General features: G+C 40.6%; 2 protein-coding genes across 10 annotated transcripts in view; one reads left to right on the top strand and one right to left on the bottom strand.

Moving 5' to 3' along the window:
- CCPG1 (cell cycle progression 1) overlaps positions 1-23,348 on the top strand; it is a 59,924-nt gene that overhangs the window by 36,276 nt on the left and 300 nt on the right. For 6 of the 8 annotated variants that reach the window (XM_090029497.1, XM_090029502.1, XM_090029501.1 and 3 more), the window contains 3 exons: positions 1,070-1,197; positions 3,351-4,765; positions 6,602-8,760. In XM_090029497.1, coding sequence (XP_089885623.1) covers positions 1,070-1,197; positions 3,351-4,765; positions 6,602-6,785 — 1,727 coding nt within the window. In that variant the 3' untranslated portion in view covers positions 6,786-8,760. Of the gene's footprint in view, positions 1-1,069; positions 1,198-3,350; positions 4,766-6,601; positions 8,761-23,348 lie in introns of those variants that run through there. The other 2 variants (XM_090029500.1, XM_090029499.1) reach the window with 2 other exon arrangements.
- On the bottom strand, positions 7,558-23,138 carry PIGB (phosphatidylinositol glycan anchor biosynthesis class B). 2 transcript variants are annotated; one of them, XM_090029504.1, is made up of 12 exons: positions 22,979-23,138; positions 21,040-21,173; positions 20,635-20,754; positions 19,262-19,366; positions 18,908-19,038; positions 17,510-17,650; positions 15,882-15,933; positions 14,629-14,840; positions 12,314-12,378; positions 10,031-10,244; positions 8,655-8,835; positions 7,558-8,037 (listed from the first exon to the last, which is right to left on the bottom strand). In XM_090029504.1, exons 1-12 carry the CDS (start codon positions 23,088-23,090, stop codon positions 7,918-7,920), a joined length of 1,587 nt encoding a protein of 528 aa, XP_089885630.1. In that variant the 5' UTR covers positions 23,091-23,138; the 3' UTR covers positions 7,558-7,917. The 2 variants fall into 2 exon arrangements, with proteins under 2 accessions (XP_089885630.1, XP_089885631.1); XM_090029505.1 differs by having other exon boundaries at positions 10,031-10,169.

The following is a 23,348-nucleotide window of genomic DNA, read 5'->3' as shown; positions in this document are numbered from 1 at the left end:
GCCTTACCTCCCAGCTTTGGTAGTCCATTGGACTACTGACAGGCCACATGAAATGGTTCTTTGGGTTGGATCCAGCCTGCAGTCCATGTTTGACATCTGGTTTAGGAAATGATAAGATGTTAAAGAGATCTGTCACAAAAATTAACACAGTGGTGCTTTTTTCCTCAGTTAAATGAAGATTCATCCTGCTGTCATAGTTTATAATTATTTACAGGTTCCACTGTATTGGATAGAAGTACCCATGAATTATTATTTCTATTCAGAACAGTGGATCCAATACAAGAAAACTAATATTGCTTTTGGGGAGCAAGTATTACTAAGAAAATATTTTTAGGAAATAGTGAATTTGTAGCTAGTAGAGAAAAGATGTTGATTGTAAAACATGTGTCTGATATCTAAACAATATGAACATGGCTATTTAACACCAACCTAACTTTGGAGTCTTTACCTTTGTGAATACGAAATAAGGATTGCAAGATCAGATCCTATGTGAAAATACCATTTGTCTTTGCAGCAGCTATTAATTTTATGTAAGAATTGTATGTTTGCTTAGACAGGAAATTAGCATGCGAATGTCTAGATACTTCTTAATTATAATATTAAAGAATGGGAAACCATACTTCTACAAGCTGCAGTCTGAAATTATGCCACTCCCGTTTAGCATGGCTGTTTTGCATTCTATTAAGAAACAAGTTAAATTTACATGTTTACTTGCCTGCATAACTTTTGTTTGGTTATACTTAAATATTGTATTTTCCAGTTAATTCTAATCCTTGTGACTTGGCATGCAAAAATATGTTTTTGCTTTTATCAAACCAGCACAAAATGCAGTTTCTGCTGGCTTTTATGACATTGCCAGCTGTTGCAAGCAACAGCATCCTTATATAATAATTAGAAGACTATAATGATTATAAAAATAGACTGAACACAACATTAGTCAGTATGCCAAATAGAAATACACAATTTAAGAGTGTTTCTACATTTGCAGAGAGTGAGAATCATCTAGGTAAGTGCCTTTCATTTCTAAATGCTGAGTCAACAACAAAGTAAACAATTTTTGTTTCTCTAGGTACAATTCAGATCCAAAAACGTCAGCAGTTAGTGGAAAAAACTCATGAAGATGAGCTGAATGGAATGAAGGATGACTTGTATCAATGCCAACAACAGCAAGAAGTAAAAGGAGACCACAAAGTAGGGGTATGTGCGCTTTTTAAATATGATTCAGTGAAGACTATACTCTCATTGTACATGTCTAGTGCACTGGATCACTGATCAAGAATTGATGGAGAAGATATTATTTGTCTTAGTTGCCTGAAACAAATTATTGTTTTCACCTTCTGAAGCTTGGCCAGTCTCAGGTTAGCAGATTTGATGAAAATTAAGGGTATAAATGGTATGTTGGGGTGCTCAAGCCACAGCCCATGCACCAGATCCAGCCCACAGAACCATGACATGCAGCTTGCAGGTATCCCCACTGGTCTGAAAATTTGACAGCGGCGGAGGAGGAGTGCCAGCAATTGCCACCGCCCCCCCCCCGGTTGCCATATTTCTGAAGCCTTGGGGAGACCTTCCAGTGGGGAGAGTATATTAGATCAGTATGTGGATGTGGCCCAGGGCTCAATCTGAGCACATAGGGGCCAGCTGGAGGTGGTGTGGGACACAATTCTGCAGCGCAGGACCAAGTAGTGGCAGTACAGGTTTCCCTCGATTTATGCTGTACACGCGCTCCTGGAGAATGGCGCATAAATCGAATTTGCATAAAGTGAACCCACTTTACAATGTAACAAATAGGGATAGGTTCCCATGGCAGTGAGGGAGTGAGGCTGGGACTAGGGAAGGAGTGGGGAAAGGGGTGCTGCTCCCAGAGCTGCACAAGGCAGCAAAATAGAACAGAATGGCACTCACCCCAGCCCCGGCTGCAGCAGCCTCGGGAGTGGCCAGTGCCAGCTGCCTGAAGCCGCTGGGCTGCACCGTGCTTCGCCTATCCCCACTCACCTCTGCTCCTGGGCTGCGCCATGCTCTCGTGCAGGCAGCTGGTGTCAGCTGCTCCCAGGGCCGCTGCAGCTGGGCTGAGTGCTGCATCCCACACTGCCTGGGGCTCCACTTGTCTACACTCACCCCAGCCCATGCTGGAACAGCCCTGGGAGCAGCTAACACCAACTGCCAGCACCACGGCACACTACAGCCCGGGAACTGGAGTGAGCCCAGGTGTGGGGGGACAGGCAGAGCATGGTGCGGCCCAGCGGCTGCCAGGTGCTGGCACTGGCCACTCCTGGGGCTGCTGCAGCTGAGGCTGGGGTGAATGGGGCCACTGCCCTTTCCCTTCCCCCCACATACTTACCTGCTTGGGTGGGGGGAGGGGGTTGGCATCTATGCTGATTGTATAAGAGCGAATTTACCTCACATATAACAAATCATGGGTCTAAGTATGCTCATCGCATAAGGGTGAATTCACATATAAAGAACCTACATAAATTGAGGGAAACCTGTACGGTCCAGATCTGAAGGTGTGAGGCCCCATAGAGGCTGCACAGAGCTGAGGGAGGTGGTGCGGAGCCATAGGGAGGTGGCATAGAGCTAAGGGAAGCAGCATGGAGACCCAGGGTGGTCGTGTGGACAGTGAGAAGCTGAGAAGGGAGGTGTAGAGGCCCAGGGAGGTAGTGTGGGTGACAAGGAGCTCCAGGAAAGTGGCATGGGTGGCTTGGAGTCTCAGATCAGTGGCGCACAACCAGGGGAAGCAGTGTGGGTAGTATGGACCTCAGGGAGGTAGTCTGGCCTGAGAGGCAGTGTGGAGCCCTGATCTGGTGGTGTGTACTCCAGGGAGGTGGCACTGGGCCCCAGTCTGGTAGTACTGGGGTCTGATCCAGTCTGTGGAAAAGTCTCACGCCAATCATCCAATCTGCCGTATGGAGAGGTTGAGCACCTCTGGTGTAAGTGATACATTTGGACTTCAGTAAGGCTTTTGACACTAACTGAATCAGAGATGCATCTTCTGATTTTAGTTAGTGCATAAAGGTGCAAATCTACTTTGCCTTCTGTTTGACTTTAGACTAACACAGCTATTGACCTCTTGCTGTTTCCCTTGACATCCTGTTCAAATAAACTAGGAAAATATGATCAAATAGAAACTATTTTAAGGTGGGTGTGTAACTTATTAGAATATATATTCGTGTGTGTGTGTATGTAAGGTTACTACAAGGATGAAGGTTATAAACTTTTATGCTGTAGTTGAAGCTGAGTTTGTGCTTTTTTAAATGATTTTATAAAGGTGGATTTAGTTTAATAGTTTCTCAGGATATAAAAGTGTTAGGCCTAATTAAACCTGTTTGCTTTGTTTTTGGTTTTATTAGTCATTAAAAGAGGACCTTGCAACATGCCTAATATCTACTGAAGTGGAAAAGAAATCATTCGAATTTCAGAAAAGAAGTCTTGCTACAGAAAATCAGCACTTAAGGGAATCTCTTGAGAATGAAGAGAAAGCTTTGGCCTCACTGCAAGAAGAGTTAAGGAAGCTGAGACAACAAATTAGGAACTTAGAAGATAAAGGTACTAGCACAGACTCAATTGTTATGGAAAATCAGAAACTGAAGGAACATTTAGAAGAGGAAAAGCAAAAGAATAACAACTTCCTTAGGCAAAAAGAGATACTTTTCGCAGAAGCACAAATGCTAAGGAGAGAACTTGACAAAGAACGCCAAATAACAGAAGCTCTCAAAGAAGAACTAGAGCAATTAAGTTCCCGTCAGACACCCAGTGATATGGACACAGACAGTATGTTGAGAGAAACTCAGGAAATAGAAATGTTGCAGGGAAGACTAGCAGAACTGGAAAAGAAGCTAAGTTTTGAACAACAACGTTCTGATTTGTGGGAGAAGCTGTATGTTGAAATGAAGGACCAAAATGTAAAACAGGAAGTTGATGAAAAGGGACAAAAGCAAAGTGGAAAAGGAACAAGTAAAACAAAGAAGAAGTCAAAAGAAACATTTTTTGGCTCTGTTAAAGAAACTTTTGATGCGATGAAAAATTCCACAAAGGAGTTTGTAAGACACCATAAAGAAAAGATTAAACAGGCTAAAGAAGCAGTGAAAGAAAACCTGAAAAAATTCTCTGATTCTGTGAAGTCTACATTCAGACACTTCAAGGATACCACCAAAAATATCTTTGATGAAAAGGAGAAGAAGTCTGGTGATAAAAGATATGAGGCAAACAAAAAAGCAAGAACTGTTTATCGGGAATATAAACCTAACGAGTGTTACAAGCATATGCACCACAGAGGGCCCAGCATGCAAAATGATTTCAAAGAAGGAAGAAAACAAAGACCAACTGAATTTACAACATTTGAGAAAGATACAAATTCACAGAAATGTCTCAATGACCCACTGTGTAACAGAAAACCTCGCTCTGTCCTAAAAGGCTGCTCTGGTATTTTTGAATGTGCTCATCAGGAATTCATTAGCCTCTTTAATAAGGTATTGGACCCTATTAGAGTGGATGAATTTAATTGGTTAATGCAAAAGTATTTACAGCAAGAAGTAGACAATTTCCATCACTGGAGAGAACTAGAGAATTTCATTAATAAGTTTTTCCATAATGGGGTCTTTATACATGACCAGATGCTGTTCGCTGACTTTGTTAATGATGTTAAGGATTATCTTGAAGAAATGAAGGATTACCAAAATGATGATGAAGAGGTGTTTGAAGATTTGGATAAATACATTTACAGATACTACTTCCACTATGATAATTCACCTCAGTTTGGACCCAGGTTGGTTTATGTAATATTACTTGCATTGTAGCTAGAATTAAAGAAATTTTTTAAGGGCTGTTAAAGAGATTGAAGACATGAACAGGAGATACTCCCTATGCCTGAAGGGTGACTGCACCCAAAAGCTTGCTAAGAATTTTTTCCCACTACTCAGTTGGTCTAATAAAAGATATCACATCTACTCAAAGAACCTTGCCTACCATTAAAGAGATTAGTATTATTTTTCTATAATAGGTGGCCAAACCCTGCAATTGATAGGAAGACTTCTCATGGGAACAGATCTTACTATTCCAACCAGAACCTATAACACAGATTTAACAGCACATTACAGTTTTTAATGTGTGGTGATTCTTTTAGAAAATAGTTTGCTTCAAGTAGTGCTGCTTAATTTATAGTGTCAAATGCAACAGCGAATTTGCTTATTATGCTGAAAAGCTGTGTTGGATTTTTTTTTTTTTTTTTACTTCTGACTTCCCTCTTGACAGTACCTGTTTAAAAAAAAAAAAAAAAAAAAGGCAGTTAACTGCTAATCCTCCCTACTGGCTGCTTCTGTAGCAGGGGTGGCAAAATGGTGGATCCATCCTGTGGTCAGACTCCATTTCCCAGCAGCTGCTGCTTGTATCTGTGGCCGGTTTACATGGAGACCCAGGAACAGCTGGGCTCTGACTGCATGGGCCACGGTTTCCATGGAGACTGACCCCAGCAGTGCTAGCAGGGTGGGGAGCTGCTCTGGGGTCAGGTCTGGGATCTTGTGGTGGTGACAGCGTGGTCCAGATCCAAGGCAGAGCTGTGATCTGTTGTCTGCATGCCTCTGCCTTTAAATTTTAACTTTAAACTGCCCCTTCAGTTTAAATTTTAACTCTGTTTAACGTAAAGTTTCAGGTTTATTTACAGACCCGCTCTTGCTAACTTTTCCCCTCCTTTGTTTGTTGTAGTGAATAGTCTGGCTATATTTATTTTGAGTTGTATCATATTATTTGTATGAGGTTTTATAATACTTTTTAAATTGCAGCTTGAACTGCTTAGGTGGTATTATATTAACATTAATAGGGTAGCTTATAATTCCCAGTTTTGGAATGTGCACAAAGCACATCTAGATGCATTTCTTTCTTATTCATAGATTAAATTGCATGTCATTAACCATTCTATTCTATTTGAAAGGATTAGACTGACTTAGTATCTGACAACTTCATTTTCTGACATATTTTTCTGCAGCCTGAAATAAAAGGGATCTATTTCAGGCTAGAAGAACTGTGTTTACTAATAATATTTTAAAAAATGAAATGCCTGTTAGACTTTTCTTAATTTACCTTTTGCTAGCGCTTACTCTTTTTTGATGTACATTGTTTTGTTTTGTGCACGTATGCTACCATGGGACAAGTCTATCCAATAGAACAATAAAATTATTTGGATAGAGCTGCCGTAACAAGAAAAGATGATCAGTAGCACCCTTTCTTCTTACGTAAATGTCCTTATTGTAGAGATATATCCACCGATTTGTCATTTGTTTGGTAGTGGCCAATTACTATCTCCTCTTCTACTAATAAATGAAGTTCTATAGGTTTTCTTCTCAAACTAATTTGAAATGCTCTTACCTTTGTAGATCTCTTACCAGCTGTCCCTTGCCACTGTAGATTTGTTTCTAGGTAGAGCCACTTAAGGTGGATGGTGACTTTTTTTTTTAACAACGAACTTGAAAATCTTGTTTATAGTTTTGTTTATAGCTATTGAACTTTCATTTTGCCCTAGTAACAACAGAAAGTAGTTGTGCATGTCTTGTTGCTCTTATGGAACTGGTTTCAACAGTAGTAACCAGATTGTATTTACTTCTTGCAGTCAACCTTCCAAAAGACCTTCATTCATGCAAAGTGAAAATTCCAGACATGAAAAACAAGCGCAAAAGTACCATCAGCATAATAAAAGAGAAGGTAAATGGCATAAGCATGGTCGTGCGAATGGAAGACACATGGCAAATCTTGAAATAGAATTGGGGCAGTTGCCTTTTGATCCAAAATATTAAGTAATTTATATGTGGTAAAAACACGAAGATTCAAGCAAATGATTTCTATACTCACTGGAAATTTTTTTTCAACCAAATGGCAAGATGCAAGGTTTTTCTCTAAATAGTTTGGTATTTACATGGTTGTTCAAAAGCATTAGTCAAGCTTTCTAACATGCATATTCTATAGTGTTGCTTTGGTTGCAGGTGCACTGTTACAGAAACTAGGCATGTAATGACTTGTGTATGAAAATAAGCTTAATTGCATTCCATTAGTATAGTTCCAATTTGAGTCATGCATAGGCTAGATACAGATGTTCAAAAAGGCCAAGGCAGAACCATTCTAAATTATGGTTTTCTTTAAGTGGTGTAGTTTAGATTGGTAGCAAACAGAACACACATTCACCCTTTGTTAGGGGGAATCAAATATTAGACCACGTTCTACCATTTTTAAATTAGTCAGTGAGTGGCAAACTTCTGTTCTAGGTACAGACCTGTTTCTAATCACTTATCCCAGTAACAGTGTAATGTCTGTACCTGGCCATAATGTGCAAGTCATTAACACTGAAGTTTGGTGTACTAACTTCATCTCATCCTTCAGAATGTAGGTCTAGATTATGGTAACGCATCTCAGTGTTTTGTAATCTTATACTTGCTTCTTGTCTTTTTTTGGGGGTTCAAGAGCCTGTTGACTTGTGAAGAATTTGCTGTGCTGCATTCTAATCAGCTTGCTGACTTATGCACTTGAAATTTCTTGCCCATCTGCATATTGTGGAAGAAAAATAAAGAAACATTGTGGGTAAAAAAGTCTTTATTTACAAGAAGTCTCGCATAGACGTATAGACCTATAGAAGTTAAACTTAGTTTTACTACTTTAAATTGCACAAGGCATACAGTAGTTGCTGGTGTTACTGCTGTTGCAGATATGAAGTTTGTTCCCCAAAATCAGAACATCCTGAGAGTAAGTATTACTACTGGAGTTCCATCCTCCATTTTATTGAACAGGTTGAGTTCAGTATAATCCTTAGCTACTCTTGTCAATTGCTTGAGCCAGACTTCCCAGTTTTGCTTATTTATTTCCAGAAGCCACCAGCCACCCTTTTCTCATTGATTTCATTTGGTTCCAGTTAAGAAACTAATGTTCAAATGCACTTTATTTCGTTTTTCTCTTGTACACATGTATGTGACTCCCAATTCGTCCTTCAGGCACATGGGTGTGAAATACAGCAGCAGTTTTCTCATACTCGTTTAAAATAAGAAATGATGATATTTCCTGTAAATAAAAAAAAATCTTAGTTTCCAGGCAGTACAGCATTATTACACTGAAGTACATCAGAACTATGTCCCTGACTTTCTGTGAATCAACTATTTATCTACCTGTAGAAGCTCTGTTCTATATTCAGGAATGATAACTATCTACTCTGCTACATCCTAAGAAGCTCTGTCTTCAATGATGTCTTAGTCACAAAACACTAGAGTAAATTAACCTTGCATTAGAGTGGAAGGGAAAGACATTCTGACTGCAGGCTGCTCTGTTCATTGCTTTGTGTCCATAAAGTAAGTAACTTAAGATTTTATAGGTGATGGATACATATCTCAAACTTGTCTGGACACTGTTCTTAAAATTGCTACCACAAAACAAAGCTTTATGGCATCTGCAGTTTTCTAGATACCAAAAGGTACCCTTCTCTAGGACCATCTGATTGCAGTGAGGGTAGCTGTGCTGCATTTTGGGTGGGTGGGGATTTTATCTGTTAAAATCATGTTTTAAAAAGATATGGATATTTATTTTCAAAGCTGTAATTACAGCTCTTCCTTTTTGTTTCTTAGTCTGATGCATAAACTGTATGTTAGTTTGAACTAAATGACCATATCTTGCAGTTAACATACTTGTTCAAGCACACTGAAGAAAATCAGGTGATTTGGTAATAATGTATCATTGTAAAATTCCTCCTTCAACCATCTGAGTGGATTAGAATAAAATACATCCGCTTCATCAAGGTATTTCTCATTTCCAGTTAGATCTGGGGGGCACTGAAGGAATCTCATTTTCAGAGGACAGTGAACATGGCTAGGACGGAAAAAAACCCCATCAAAATAAATGGTTGTGAAGAGAATGGTTTTAAATGATCACAGTAGAAATTTCTATTAATGGTACTGCATCTTAGCCTGTATAAATTCTACCAATTTCCTTATTTTCAGTAGGTACATTTCCTGTTTCTGTGCTAACCCCATAAGCTAAGTACAGTCAAAAAGCCGAAGGCTGAATTGATTTAATAGTTTCTGATTAGTCTAAACTGCGTAGATTGAACCAACAAGCAAGTGAATAGACAATTGTTTTTGATTCCAGAAATGCAGCCACGTCTGCAGTGGTGCAGGCCAGAAACTGGGGGGACGCTAGAGCACACCTACCTGCCCAACTGGAGCAGACAGCTTGGTCCAAGGGCTTGCCTGTTCACCCTACAGGGGATGGGAGATGTGGGGGAGGTGCAAAGCATCCTGGGATGCTGGGGGACTCTTAAGTTAACTTAAATCTAGAGGGGATCTGGGACAGAAGTTCAATAAACTGATTTAACCTAAATTATTTACGTCTAGTACTGTATCCATCCAGGTTTATCGTAAACTGGTTTTGGACATTTTGAAAGCAGTTTAAGTGCACTGAACTTCTGTTGTATTACAGATTTGAACTGGTTTCCCACTTATACTGGTTTATGTGTAATTTCTGTCCCTAGCCATAATGGTTTTCTAGCCTTCTGTATTTCATATAAGATTACCAAAGATAAAATACAGGAGTAAGTATTGGCAAGGCCAAAACATGAAAGCTTTATATGAGTAACCCATAAGGAGAAGATTTTGGATCTTTCCAGTCAAAATGCCCTCCTGTGTGATATCAACCCTTTAATAGAAAAAGCATGTGTCAAAATTGGCTCCACTGTGTAAGTTTCCCCACCCCTTTGTTTTAGATGTATCAGAATGTATTAAATAATTATGGAATAATTGCTTTAGTCATGTCATATTTAAAAATTTTCTCACTTAGCCTTCTGTTAGCAAAGGTCAAGATAATATTAGATCATTGAAGAAAATCCTGACTCCTAGCACCAGTTAACTATGTTCACTCCTCTGAGTGTTAACATAATGAAGCAGTATGAATTTTTTTTTCCCATTAAAACAAGTAACCTTCATGGATGTCTTAAGTTTTCAGAAAAAGCAGGAAAAAATCCTGGTTGAAGTGAGATTTAAATAGATTGTATTTGCTACTTTATTACCTGTAAAAAGGAGTAGAGTGGCATGGCATCATTACAAAGACGGAATCCCATGACTGGTTTGAAGAATTATAACAGAGCCGTTGTATATGAATCATGACATCAAGAGGGCCACGCTGGTGAATTAAGCCAGTGTACAGGGCTGGAAGTAAGTTTGATAAAACCAGAAAGGCCATTGCTGATTTTTTCCATGTTTTAATTTGTTTAAGAGAATATCCTGAAGTGAAATTAGTAATATGGTTACAATGATGGACAAATGTTAACAATTCTGTCTACAGACATGTTTTATAATAGTAAAATTTGTCAAAAATGCTAGTTGCAGTTGAGCAAGATTTTGGCATTTTAATTACTGTCATAAAAGGATATACTGACTCTAGTTATTACTGTTTAGAATAGAAATTGAAGGGGCACCTTTTTTAAAGAGTCTAGTCTAAAATACAATTATGAGAAACAACTTTAAGTTTCTTAATCATCATTTGCAACTCACAGTTGCATTCGAGGTAAAGTGAGAGCTAATACTTCAGTTCTCTAGGCCTGAACTTCTTTTTGTCAATGAGGTGGACAGTCGTATAAGAATAAGGTAATGAATAAATCTGTACAAGTGGTATAGGAAGACTTTTATATGTTAGGTTGTAAGTATCCCAGGTAGGACCAGACCATGTGACACAATCTCCATTATTGACAGCATGATTGCCTCGCATCTCTAACACTCATGAAGGCCTGAAACCGGGCTACTGTACCTTCATATGAATTGCCTTCAGGAGCTGGGAGATGAAAGGGAAGTGACTGACAACTTCAAACAACATAGTGATATAAGATCATAGAAAAGGAATCCTCCCTTTATTGATTTTAAATGGCCATTTTAGTCTTCATTCAGCAGCCAGCACAATAGTTTACTTGTGAAGATGTAATTTCTATCTGCCTGATGCATCTTCTGTAAAGCCATTACTACTGAAAAGAAAATGGAAGAGGGTGGTCCTACCTGTTTCTTTCTTTCCCTAAAAAGCTAGTAGTGGAAAGTGATATCCTGATTATTTTTCTAAGCAGATGGTAGGTACAGGGAGTTTTTTGCTCCCATGACCTTAAGCAAATTTGTCAAGGGAGTTGTTTATATTTTGCAGCTCTGCAGTCTCTCTCTTCAGGTCATGCTGTTTCCACCTTATTGTTATAGGATCATGAAACTTTTATATTGACTGTCCTCCCCATTCCCACCTTTGCTAAATCACAAGTAATAAACAAATTGAATGGCCACGTCAAGATTGTAAATCTAAGTAAATGAAATAATAACCTTAAGTCAAGCCTGTACCAGAAACTACAAAGTTATCAGTTGCAAACAAAGCCCAGCTGGTTTAAACACAATTTGACCTGAATTTGGAAGTCTTTTGTCCCATATGCAGGTGATCAAATAAGACAGTCTTTTTCCTGCATTTTATTTACTAAAGTTAAGTGGGTTATAAACAAAAAAAGCAAGATTGTTGTATACTAGGGTCTTTTCTCCAAGTAGGAGTTAAGCTGTGCCTATCCTTGTACTAATATGTTAAGCTTAAATCAGGCAGTACAATTAAGTCTATTCCCAATTAACTTAAACTAAAACAAAATAAGTTTGGTTTAAATTGAATTAAGAATGTTCACTTGGGTGCTTGAATTGATTTAAGTATATCTGTCTAAAAGCTACACCTCAACCTCTCAAAATCTTTTCTTTATAAGAAATGATTTAGCTCCCATGGCTTTTGTGATATCACTTTGCCAGTTCTGTGGCCTAGAGAAAAGCCTTGATTATTTTATTTTATTTTTTTTTAATGTTTATATATTTAAAAATACCGTTTCGGGTCAACTTAATATATAAAAGCAGAAGTGGTAAGTGTAGTATTTTCTTTTACAGGAAATCTTTGAGTGGTATGGGAGATAAAGTCATAAGAGCAAGATACCTTCACCCCTTTTTTTTTCCTTAACATACACAGTTTTCATTTGTTTTCCAGCATTTTTAATGGCTGGACTAGGTGGATGAGAGAGAGAGAGGAAAAGTAAGAGCAAAAACACAGCTACATCTAAAAGGCTGTACTACCGAAAACATGCACAAAAATGTGATGGTTATAGGGGTAATGGTCAGTACTCGAGGCATTTCACCTGCACATACAGACTTGTTTTTTTACTCTAATTTTCATTTATAGCTAATTAGAAAGATGCATAGACTACTCCTAGGCAGGAAACCGTATCATGAACAGTTGGAAAAAGTCTTTTACAGCAGACTTAGCATCACAAAACATGTAAAATCCAAATGCTTACCACAGAATACCATGCAAAATGGCAGTACTGGATATATAAACCTGAATTCTTTGTGGCTCAATGTACTGTAATAAAAACAGGAATAGTACTACTGAAAGAAAATTATGCAGATCAGTTCTTTTGTTAAATCTATGCTTTAGAACATGCAGGGATACATGAGAGAAGACAGTTAATGTGGATTAAAAACCTTTTGATATCAATTTAGAATAAGATGAAACGGTAAATACCATATTACAGTAATTTTGCCCAATGCATGTCATTTGTTCCCCATAGTTAAATAAGGGTGGGCATCCAATTCATTTACATGAAGTAATAAATACTGTGTTTGGTTATCGTGACAGTAAACTATTACTACCAATAGGTAAGTGTCCTGACAACATAATAATCTTGGTAATAATTACTGGGTGGCAATAAGTAACTTACCCATAAGGAAGGACTAAAATAAGCCACTATCAGTTGCACTGAGTGAGGAAAAAGTATTATAAATGAAACACTTGATTATCTTACAAGTATGGAGTGACGCTAGGAAGGTTTGCACTTCTCTGACACATTGCAGTCCTATAACTAGGGAGCCAGCCACAGCAGCTTTATTAGCTGGCATATAGTTATCACAGGCTGCTGACAAATGCTAAATTAAAGGCATGCTGGGATCTGAGGCAAAATCCCAATAACCATGCCCACTGCTATGCCATACGTGCATGGTAGGCAGCATGACTCTGGGAATCAGGGATTAGATTCCTATTGTGCCACATTGCCAATGCAGGCGGAGCCTGGGATTGTGACTCTGGTCTCTGGCACAGGCAAATTGAAAGCTTGCCTCCCCTGGCTGGGAGCTACGGTCAGTTGGTTGGTGCTCCTACCTGTGGGACCCCACTGGAGTCTTGAAGGGCTTCAGTGTGCTCCCAAGGCTGGGAGTGCTGGCCACATTCAATTTAAGGTCTGATGGGAACTACCAACAGTTATACAAAATTAGTGTAACAACTTTTGTGGCTTATTTCCTGTTTTATTGTGCCATTAACTGAATGACCATGTGGCTGAGTCACTAGTTAAAATGCGATTAATTAGTAAGGCTGTGAGAAGTTTCGGATGCTGATTTGATTATGAGGGGATTTAGCCTGATTTAGTGACCAAATTTCCAAATATTCAGAGCTCTCCTAATCGATTTGGAAAAGATTCAGAGAGCTGTGGCAATTCAGGCAGTTCCAGCTTGCTGCATTAGGGAGCTGGACCAGGACTCCATGCTGATTGGGGGGGGCTGGAAAAGAGTGGAGGGGACCATGGGGGGACCCCTGCCAAGCCCAATCCCCTGCCTGATCCCCCGGCTTCCTCATGGCTGCCCCACCTGGCCCCAGCTCTTTAAAAAAAAAGTCCCCCACTCACCGGCTGCTGCCAGGTGGGGGGAAAGAATCCCCATGCCACATCGGGGGCTCTCCCATGAGCCCCCTGACCCTCCACCTACTCTCCCAGCCCCCCAGGGCTGCCCCACTCACCCCAGCTTCCAGCCCTTAAAAAAAAAGAAAAAAAAAAGGCCCCAACTCACCAGCTACTGCAGCGGCCTCAGGGCTTCTGGGGACTTGTGGCACAGCCTCCCATGCAGTGTGGGGAAGTGAGGATTGCCCCCGTGGCCTGGTGGCAACCGGTGAATAGAAGCTTTATTTTTTTTTAAAAGGGCCAGGAGCTGGGGCGGGCAGGGCAGCCATGGGGGCGGGGGCTGGGAGAGCAGCCAGGGGGCAGCAGGGAAATCACCCCCCTGCCTGGCAGCAGCAAGTGTAAGCTTTTTTTATTAAGGAGCTGGGAGAGCAGGCAGGGCAGCCATTGAGAGCAGGCGGGGGATGGGGCCGACTCAGAGATTTGGCAATGCCTGAATCTCCAAATCAGATTTGGCCAAATCAATTCGAGACAGTGATTGAAATCTCCGGATCGAATCACTGTCCCTCAAATCAGCTGAATCTGAAGCAAATACTAGCCACTTCACACAGGCCTATTAGATGTTATATATAAGACATGATTAGCTGTCACACTGTTTTGGAGCAATTTTTAGCTCTGCTCCAATGTCCAATCTTTTGATATTTCACCCCATAGGACCATGTACGTTTAAGATACCTGGTTAAACCACATCTTTTTTAATACTTAATGTTTCACTAAAGTTTTTGTTATACAGCTATGACACACCACTAAATAACTTTCTGCAAAGTATTTACATGGGAACATAAAACTGGAAGGAGCCTCTTGGGTCATTATTAGTTATAACCATCATAATTTTCACAGATTATTTAAAAAAAACTACTGCAAAATTTATACGCAAGGGAGCTTACCTGTATACCAGCACAGTCCAAACTGTTGCCACTAGAAAGATATGATGCTTGCTTGGTGCCAGTAGACAGCCATGAATGAAAAAAGGTAGATGTGCACCCAAGATAACTGGGAATCCCTGAGTGAAGTACCAGTGCCAGGGATGAGAACCATAAATTGCTCCCAAATTCTGTATCACATTGAACTTCAAGAAGTTCAACTGAACCAATACCCACTGAGAGATTTAAAAAAAAAGAAGAGATTTATAGTTAGATTAAATCTAAGGACAGCAACAAGACTGATAAGCACGGACAATAGAGAACACATCTGATTTATCTTTAGTTGAAAGTATTGCTTTAAATTTTTTAATTAACTACTGTTTTAGAAATACCATTTCAAAAATTAAACATAGAAGTTACAAGGCTTTGTTGTTTGAAATAGTCATCTTCTTTTCTAGCACGCATAAGTGGCTTTGCAGACTGGAAATGTAAATATGAAATGTTTTAAAAATCTATACACAATCATATGTGGTTACTCCCTAGCCATAAATTATTCCCAAAGTGTACCTGCAAATCTCTAGCAGTTAGTAAATTCCTTAAATGAGACTCTTATTGACCACAGACCTTGTTTTGAGAGTTCTGTGACTTGTTTTCAGAAGTGCTTGGTGTAGGTATAACTCTGCTTCTATTGAGGCCATTGGAAACTTTACCACTGACTAAAATGGGAGTAACAGTAAGGACTTCCAAAAATCCCATTCTCATGCCCCAACCTCTGCTTTTTAGGCCTGGCATTTTTACCAATATTAATGCAGAAAATTTGCAAGATTTGATGAAGAGCCTTTTTCATCTTTTGTTTTAAGTAATTGATGAAATGTTCAAAAGCAACTTTTAGAAAACGATGAAGTACCTAAAATTTCAGACTAACCAATATATTAGAAAAGAGAAGTTTTGCAAGCAAGTTTACCAGAATGATGGCAGTTAGGCTCTAAGTACTTCTAGCATTAGGTAAATACCAAGAACAGAGTACAGTATATTCTTGATACTTTTTGAAATGTTATTCTTAAAATAAATGTAAAGCTATTAATGACTAAAGGTATCCTCTAAATTGTAGGGTATAGGTATTAAAAATCATTAGAGATGATGCCAAAGACAGAATAAAAAGATATCATATCAATGAGATGGTGATGGTTCCATATTCCTATACTCTAGAGCCAACTATTGAGGTTCAGAAAAGCTGCATCTTGCAACCTGAGATAGGACTTGGTATGGCAACTTACCTCACCATAAAACACACGATCAATTAATAAAGAGGTTCCTAGAGTGACCACTCTGCAACAATCAAGAAAAAAAATGCTTGTATTATTGACCCCTTCAGAATATTTGTATTTTAACTTGGACTTTTCTTCAATTTGCTGCCACAACTTGCTGGGTGTGTCTATACATGCAAATAACCTGAGCGTAATTAAACTCTCCCAGGCACGTATCTACATGTGCAGGGATGCGGGAGCAGTTTTACTGTTCATGGCAGCAAATCTGCTCACCCCTTACAACCCTGCTCCAGCTCCTGCAGCATGTAGGAGATGGCCCAGTGGGTAGCAGGGAGCATGGGGCCAGGAGACAGCTCCTGCGAGCTGCTTGCTGCTGGGGCAGGCTTTGCCACTGGAGCCTGGGTAGGGACACTGTCCTCCTACCCCAGCAGCAGGGAGCACCCAGCCCCTGCTCCATGATCGCAGGGCCGGGGATGGGAGAATCTTATCTCCCAGTCCAAGCTCCATAGTTGCAGGACCCAGGCTGGGAGGTCCTTATTTCCCAGTGCCAGCTCTGCAGGCGTGGGGCCAGCGCTAGATCCTTCTTTCCCAGCACCAGCTCTGAGGTCGCAGTGCTGGGAGATCTTTATCTCCCAGCCCCATTTCTACAGTTGGGGGGCCAGTGCTGAGAGATTCTTCTGTCTCAGCACCAGCTCCAGAGTCATGGAGCTGCTTCTGGGAGAGAAGAATCTCTTAGCATCAACCTCACAATTGTGAAGCTTAGGCTGGGAGCTCCCTGTTGCCAGGGCAGGAGGACATTGCCACCACCCTGGCAGCAGGCTATTTCCTGCCCCCTGATGCCCAGCTGACTGGGAGTGTATGTGCTACTTGTCTGGTGGCCACACACACACACACACACACACACTACTGTGCAGTGAGCAATTGAGAGTTAATTTGCTATTTGCATTTTTAGGTAGCAAATTTACTCATGATTAGACCCAATTACTGTGCAGTAAGTGTCACAGTCTACACATGCAGATGTTTAACTGCACAGTAACTGGTTCTAATCTAAAGTGAAGTGTCTTGTGTAGAGGTCAGTCTTTCATACAGAGTGGACGCCTCTACCTAGTCATAAACATCTCTAATAATTCACTGGCAACTAAGGTCTCTAGAACAGTCACTAGTGGGTTGGAGGTCCTCATATATTACCCTCATAAGGTTACCCAACATACCCTCCTATTCTTTTATACAGAAAGCAGGCCCTATTTCCATAGTGTTTTATTATTCCCTTTTCACAAATTATTCTAAGCAGGAGCTTTCTCTAGGTTCTTGCATTCTTATACTCGAGAAAAAATGTAAAGAGGGTAGATATACAAAGGGTCTACATCAGGGGTTCCCAACACTTATGTACCCAAGGGCACATTCAAATTCAAAAGAAAAAGTGAGCACCAATGTAACAGCATTTTTGTTAGAATAATGATTTTTGCTGATCATGAAAATGCGCGTGGTCACCTGAATAAAAACCCTGGGGGGCACTATGGCACCCACAGGCACCGCACTGAGAACCACTGGTCTAACATTAATCTAATATTAATATAACATATCATAGGTAAATTATACATAGCTAATGTAGTTAATTGATTTCAGAAAATACCTACCCTACTGGAACAAAGTTATATAGGATGAGGTCTCCTTTCTTCTGTTCTTCCCAAAAATGCCAGAACACCAAAGGTATCCATGGTATAACAGCAGTTGGACGAATAATAAATGCAAGTGCTACCAAAGTTAAATATTTGCAACTAGAAAAAGGGAAAATTAATGACACCATGAAGAGCATTGTAGAGAGACTTCACTCATAATGACATCTTAATGTAGGATATACTGGGAGGGCATATAGCATTTTAATTAGTTTCTAGGCATGGACATAGGCAAGCACAGCAGCATGTGCACCAATAGACTTGAATTTAGGTGCAAACAGTTACTGACCTAACTAAACAAACATGCTGTAAACTAAACTATGATTTGACACCAGATCCTTTTCCACCTTTTAAGCAATCAATCAGCATCTAACTTAGTCTAAATGTGATCCTATTCTATCTTACTTTGATCCCCAAGTAGCCATTAATTTGTATGCCATTATTATGTCCCTTTCACTTAGCCTTACAATTAAAACACAAAAAGTGAGAGGAGGAAGATCCATCCTCCTTTTGCCTGATTTTTTTGATGGACTTGAGCCCAGTAGAATAGGATCACACTTAAACGCACAGATTCTGGAATAGGATCTGGTCCCAAGTCTGTAACAAGGAACCATATGTATTTTAAAGGAGTTCAGTTAATTTTTTTTTCTTTCTTTTTTTTAAATCTCCCAGCCCCATTTCTATAGTTGGGGGCCAGCACTGAGGGATTTTTTTTGTCGCAGCACCAGCTCTGTATGATTTTATATCCTGGCTTAAATTGATGCTTCCTACAGAGCGAGGGTTTGAGCTGGGAACAAAGGAAGCACAATTTTATATTCCCACTATTCCGACCACCTCTAGGAGATAAGAGTAGCAGCAACAACACAGTCATCGTTCCATCCAGAAATCAAAACAGCTGCAGTTTCTTCACAAGCTCAGTGTTTTGGGCTGCTGTACTTAATGTTAGGTTTCTTTTGCCCCCTCATCTACCCTGTTTGTGTTTAATTGTAGACACCTCTATGTAGCAAAAAGGGTACTGAGGCAGCTTCCAATTATATCCATTTATCTTCATACATCAGGCAGTCTTGCCTTAAGACGTAACTGGACTGGGTGGCTCTGCGGGGGACCTGTGCTGAAGGGTAAAGTTAAAGCTCAGCTTGAAAGATAAAGTAATGGTCAGTCTTTCATGCTATTAGAATGCACTTTGAGGTAAGCTTTATAAATGCAGAAAACTGCATTTTTGTAACAAAAACAAAGATAGAGGATCAATAGGGGAAGGCTGGAAAAAAGTGTAATGATGTAGTATCATTTTAAAAGTTGTATCCATCTTGATCATCCTAAACCAAAGGTTACCAGTATTGTTAGTACAAAGTCTCTCACCTGCTTCCCATCTTTGAGCCTTCCAGTGGATAGTAGAAAAGAGCAAAGATGGTGAGAACAGTTTCCATGGTGTTTGTTAGAGTTCTGGTACAGCAGTACCATGTAAACCAAGAGCACAACTGGCAAAAATACTAAAAACAATTATCAGTAACAACTTATGTAGGAGAAAGAGATTAATACAGTATTTATATAGCTTTAAATAAAATCATTAGCACTTAATTCCCAAACTTGCAAAATATTCAGCAAAATAACCAAGCCCTTTGACATATTTAAGCTCTGTTAAATGTTACATTATCTGTTAATAATATACTACGTCAGCATGCACAAGAAACATTTTTGAAGGTGGAGACTCACCACCCACTTTGCTGTTTCTGCATTTTCTCTGTATTTCACGAACGAGTATAGCTTTACATCGGCTAAGGCTGAAAGAAGTGCTTGGACAAGTCTAGGGACCCAAATCTACATTAGTAAAAAAAGGAGAAAATTTATTTTTGATTTTTATAAACAAGCCTCTATTAAATACCAAGGTTTAACCACAATATAGAAAAATAAATGCACTTATGAACTGTCACTACACCGAGGAAATGTGGGTATGGACAGATACTCATTTTAGCCACTTCAAAAGGAAAGGAAGAACTGTTCAGAAGTGCTCATCAGCTGTCACACTAACCCAGAGGTGGGCAAAATGCGGCCCGTGGGCCAGATGAGGCCCATCAGCCCATTCTATCCAGCCCGTGGGGCCCCTAAAAATTTAGAAAATTAATATTTATCTGCCCCTGGCTGCCTGTCATGCAGCCCTCAAAGGCTTGCCAAAACTCAGTATGCGGCCCTCTGCCTGAAATAATTGCCTGCCCCTGCACTAACCCTTACCTCTTCATAATTCCCCTGTGGCACAAATGAGGTAAATCACCCTGAATGAAATAGGCTTAAAGTTGGAGTGGTTTTGCAACACTTCTGTCACTACAGAAACATATAGTGTAATAGTTGCATTATATAAGCTTATGTTGGTATCCTCTGATGTCAGTACAATCATTGCATCTGTCTGCACTCTAAAGATGCATGGCCTTTTCTTTACCTTTTTGTAAAGAGCACTTATTTTAAATATTTCAGCCCTACAGAAATATGAGTTCAAAGTTTCTATTAAAACGAAGTAAAAAAACCTGTTTGACATTAAACCTATTGTCTTAAGTTCTGGGAAGGGTATTCAGAATTTTCAGAATTGCTCAGCAGTGATGTAACTCATCTCCCATTAAAGTTGAAGGGAATTTTAATAATCGTAATGAGTGGAAAGCAGAGTTAGATCGATACTGAGCACTTCTGAGAAATGCCACCATCAAAATCTGCTGGTTGTTAACCAGTAGCTCATGGTCTTATGCAATTCAAAACTTACTTTGTTTGCAAGGACTTACTAAGCAAATAAGACTTTAACGCTGAACAATAAACCACAAGTGGCTGAGAGAAGCCAAGAATCATTACTTACAATTTTAATGGTCTGTCCTGCCTTTTAGAGTTCTATGAGTGGGCCCAAGAACCATGGTAGAGCACCACTAATTTCACTGAGGCTCTAATCCTGGGTACAGTAGTTTAATACACATAGATCCAACTGCCAGATCTGGGTATTTCTTTTCATATAGGCAGCAATCAAGAAATGTCTGACCTATAGCACACCATTTTGATAACATTAATTTTAAGTAACAGATGGGCTTTTTAGTTACTTAATTACTTACCAGTAGTTGAACCTCATCCTTTGCCAACAGCTGTAAAATTTTATACATGCCTGCAAAGAGTAGTGGGTACGAGTAACCTCGTAAGCCTTTTTCCCATTCCCAAGTCAGGTGGCCATAATTAGTAATATTAAGGATATATACCATAAATAAATGAAACAGAGTTTTCACACTTGAGCTTTGCTTGTTTTCAAGCTTTCACAATTTTAGGAAAAAACAAGATTTTACTTCATGGCTACTTTTAGTGATTCTACCAATGATCAGATTCATTTAATGTTGTCAGAGAGACTTGCAGTCAAACAGCCTGCCCACGCAAAGTTGGATTTAATTATGATAAAATTAAATAAAATGAACACATTTAATTCTAGAACAATGCCATTTATTTTAACTTCATCTCAAAGGATATTTGAAAACCATATGATGTGCAACTTCAAGCGACTGCCAGTATTCATCAGGAACAAAGCTTGTCTGGACTAGAATGCAGTTAAGTACTCGTATAGTTATGGTAAACAAGACCAAATAAATGTGTTCACCAATAAGATCTGAGAAAGCAAAACAGTAGTTTTAAGAAAACTTTTATAGATGCTTCAGTAATTATACTGTACACCAATTACTATTTGAACAGAGGTATCTCTTCCAGCTGACAGCTGTTAACTATCTAGTAGCCTGATCCTGGAAGCAAGACTAGAAAAAACCCTTAACTCATCAGATTTAATCCTCTGTCAATTTCTGTCATTTTCTTGTCCTTATTTGCAATTCGTACTTTAATGAGATTTTTCTTGGCATCTAGTTGGTTCTGTGTTGAAATCTTAATTAAAAAGAATGTTGTCCCACCATCTAGTAAAATGTGGTGTTTGAAGTACAAAAGAAGTTAAAACAATCTAGCAAAAACTTTGCAAAGACGAGTACCTTGGGTTATTAGCAGGTAGAAAACAATGTGAATTGACTGCTTTGGACTTGAGCTATTCTTCCCCCCAAACGTAAACTTTCATTCATTTGGGCGAATGGAGGGAGGGAGGGGATTGGGGGGAACTGGCCAGCATATTCTTTGGAATCGGTTTTCTATTTTTCAAAAGTCTCTACCCTTCAAACAAACGAAGATGAATAGACTAAGAGTCCTTTCTAGCTTTGATTCAGTAGTTGAAGGTAATGGCTGCATTGGCATCAGCCCATTTTGCAATCTGAGAAAGTAGTTCTGAGAGATGTAAATACCCCTAACTGGTGGTGGTGAAGGCAGATGTTCAATTATGGTAATGTGAATTTAAATTATTTTTTCAGTTTATAAAAATAGTGAGAAAGGGAAGATGACAGCTGAAGAATCAAATATGTTACTGTGCCCAAGATGTAGCACTCATGTTCTTTAGATCCCACTTTTATGGGTACAGTGAGCAGCATCCCTCCTCAGCATTGAAATCAGTCACACTTTCAGGGACTGATGCTGAATATGGTATACAAGTTCCCCTTTTTGGCAGGGGCTGCTGCTTGCCCTTTTCTCTGCCAGAGGCCAAGCAGAGGACAGTGCACCTGTCACACTTGCTTTCAAGCTTCTCTTTGCAAATGTGAGTGTTAGAAACATTTTAAGTGCTAGAATCTAGTGTCAGCACATGAACCGTGGCTTGGGCCCATGCCAGTACCACTTATGGCTCAGGCCCAGCAACGGGCCATGTCCATGGGATATCCTGTGCCTTAAGAAGATGAAGTCTAGCGGAGGGTCTGTGGTCTACTCACCACTAGTGATGCCTCACCTGAAGTACTGGGTTCAGTTTTGGGTCCCAGACTTCAAAAAGGTGTACAGATTGCAGGGAGTCTACCACAGAGCAGCAAAAAATGATTAGGAGCCTGGGAAGCCAGATTTGTGATAGACTGAAAGACCTACTGCTGTTTAGGTGGGAGAAAAGATGGAGGGGGATTGGTAACTCTTCAAATACCTGAAGGACCATTATAGAGAGGATGCAGATGGGCTTTTCTGTGTAGCTGTTGGGCCAGGACTGGGAACAACAGACTTCAACTACAGCAGAGGGAATTCAGATTGGATTAGGAAAAATATCTGACTCTGAGGGTCATCAGCCCTGGCACGGGCTGCCCAGAGGGGCAAGGGCGTCTCCCTCCCGGAAGTTTTCAGGAGCAGGTGGAGCAGACAGGCCGCTGGCCTGGGTGACCCTGCTGCGGTACCTTCCAGCCCCCTTGCCTACCATCGCCTACTGGCGGCAGCTCTGGTCTGCCCGTACTGCGGCTTAGCGCGTAGCCCTGCGGTCGCAGCCCGGCGGACTGGGACAGCCCCGGCCGAGCCCCCGCCCCAGGCTGGAGATGGCGCCAGGAGGCGGCTCGGTCCCAGGATGTCGCTCACCTGCGCCCCGGGCGCCGCCGCTCGCCCCGGCGGAGCTGTACAGCACCGACTTCCTCTTGCGGAGCCGCACAGCGCCGGCGGCCCCGGCCCGGCCGCGGGCCTCCGCCTGCATCACGCCCGCCTCCGCTGGGCGGCGCCGGCCGGGAGATCTGGCGTGGGGCAGGCAAGTACGCGGGCAACGGGCCTGCGGCGGCGGCTTCCGGATAAGGAAGCGACGTTCTTCCGGCTTGTCTGGGCGGTCCTGTCTCTATGGTCGGCGCGGCAGGTAGACGCTCGCTCGTTTACCAGCAGTAGCTGCAAGCTGGCCGGTGCTTTCCCGCTCCGCCATGTGCCCAAGCACAGGCCTCTTCCAGTCCAGGTCCAGGTCGAA

This window comes from Crocodylus siamensis, chromosome 15, assembly GCF_052110815.1.
Source record: "Crocodylus siamensis isolate JL-2025a chromosome 15, ASM5211081v1, whole genome shotgun sequence".
Classification (NCBI taxonomy): Eukaryota; Metazoa; Chordata; order Crocodylia; family Crocodylidae; genus Crocodylus; species Crocodylus siamensis.
Note: the sequence above shows the minus strand (reverse complement) of the source record. Positions and strands in the feature narration are given on the sequence as shown.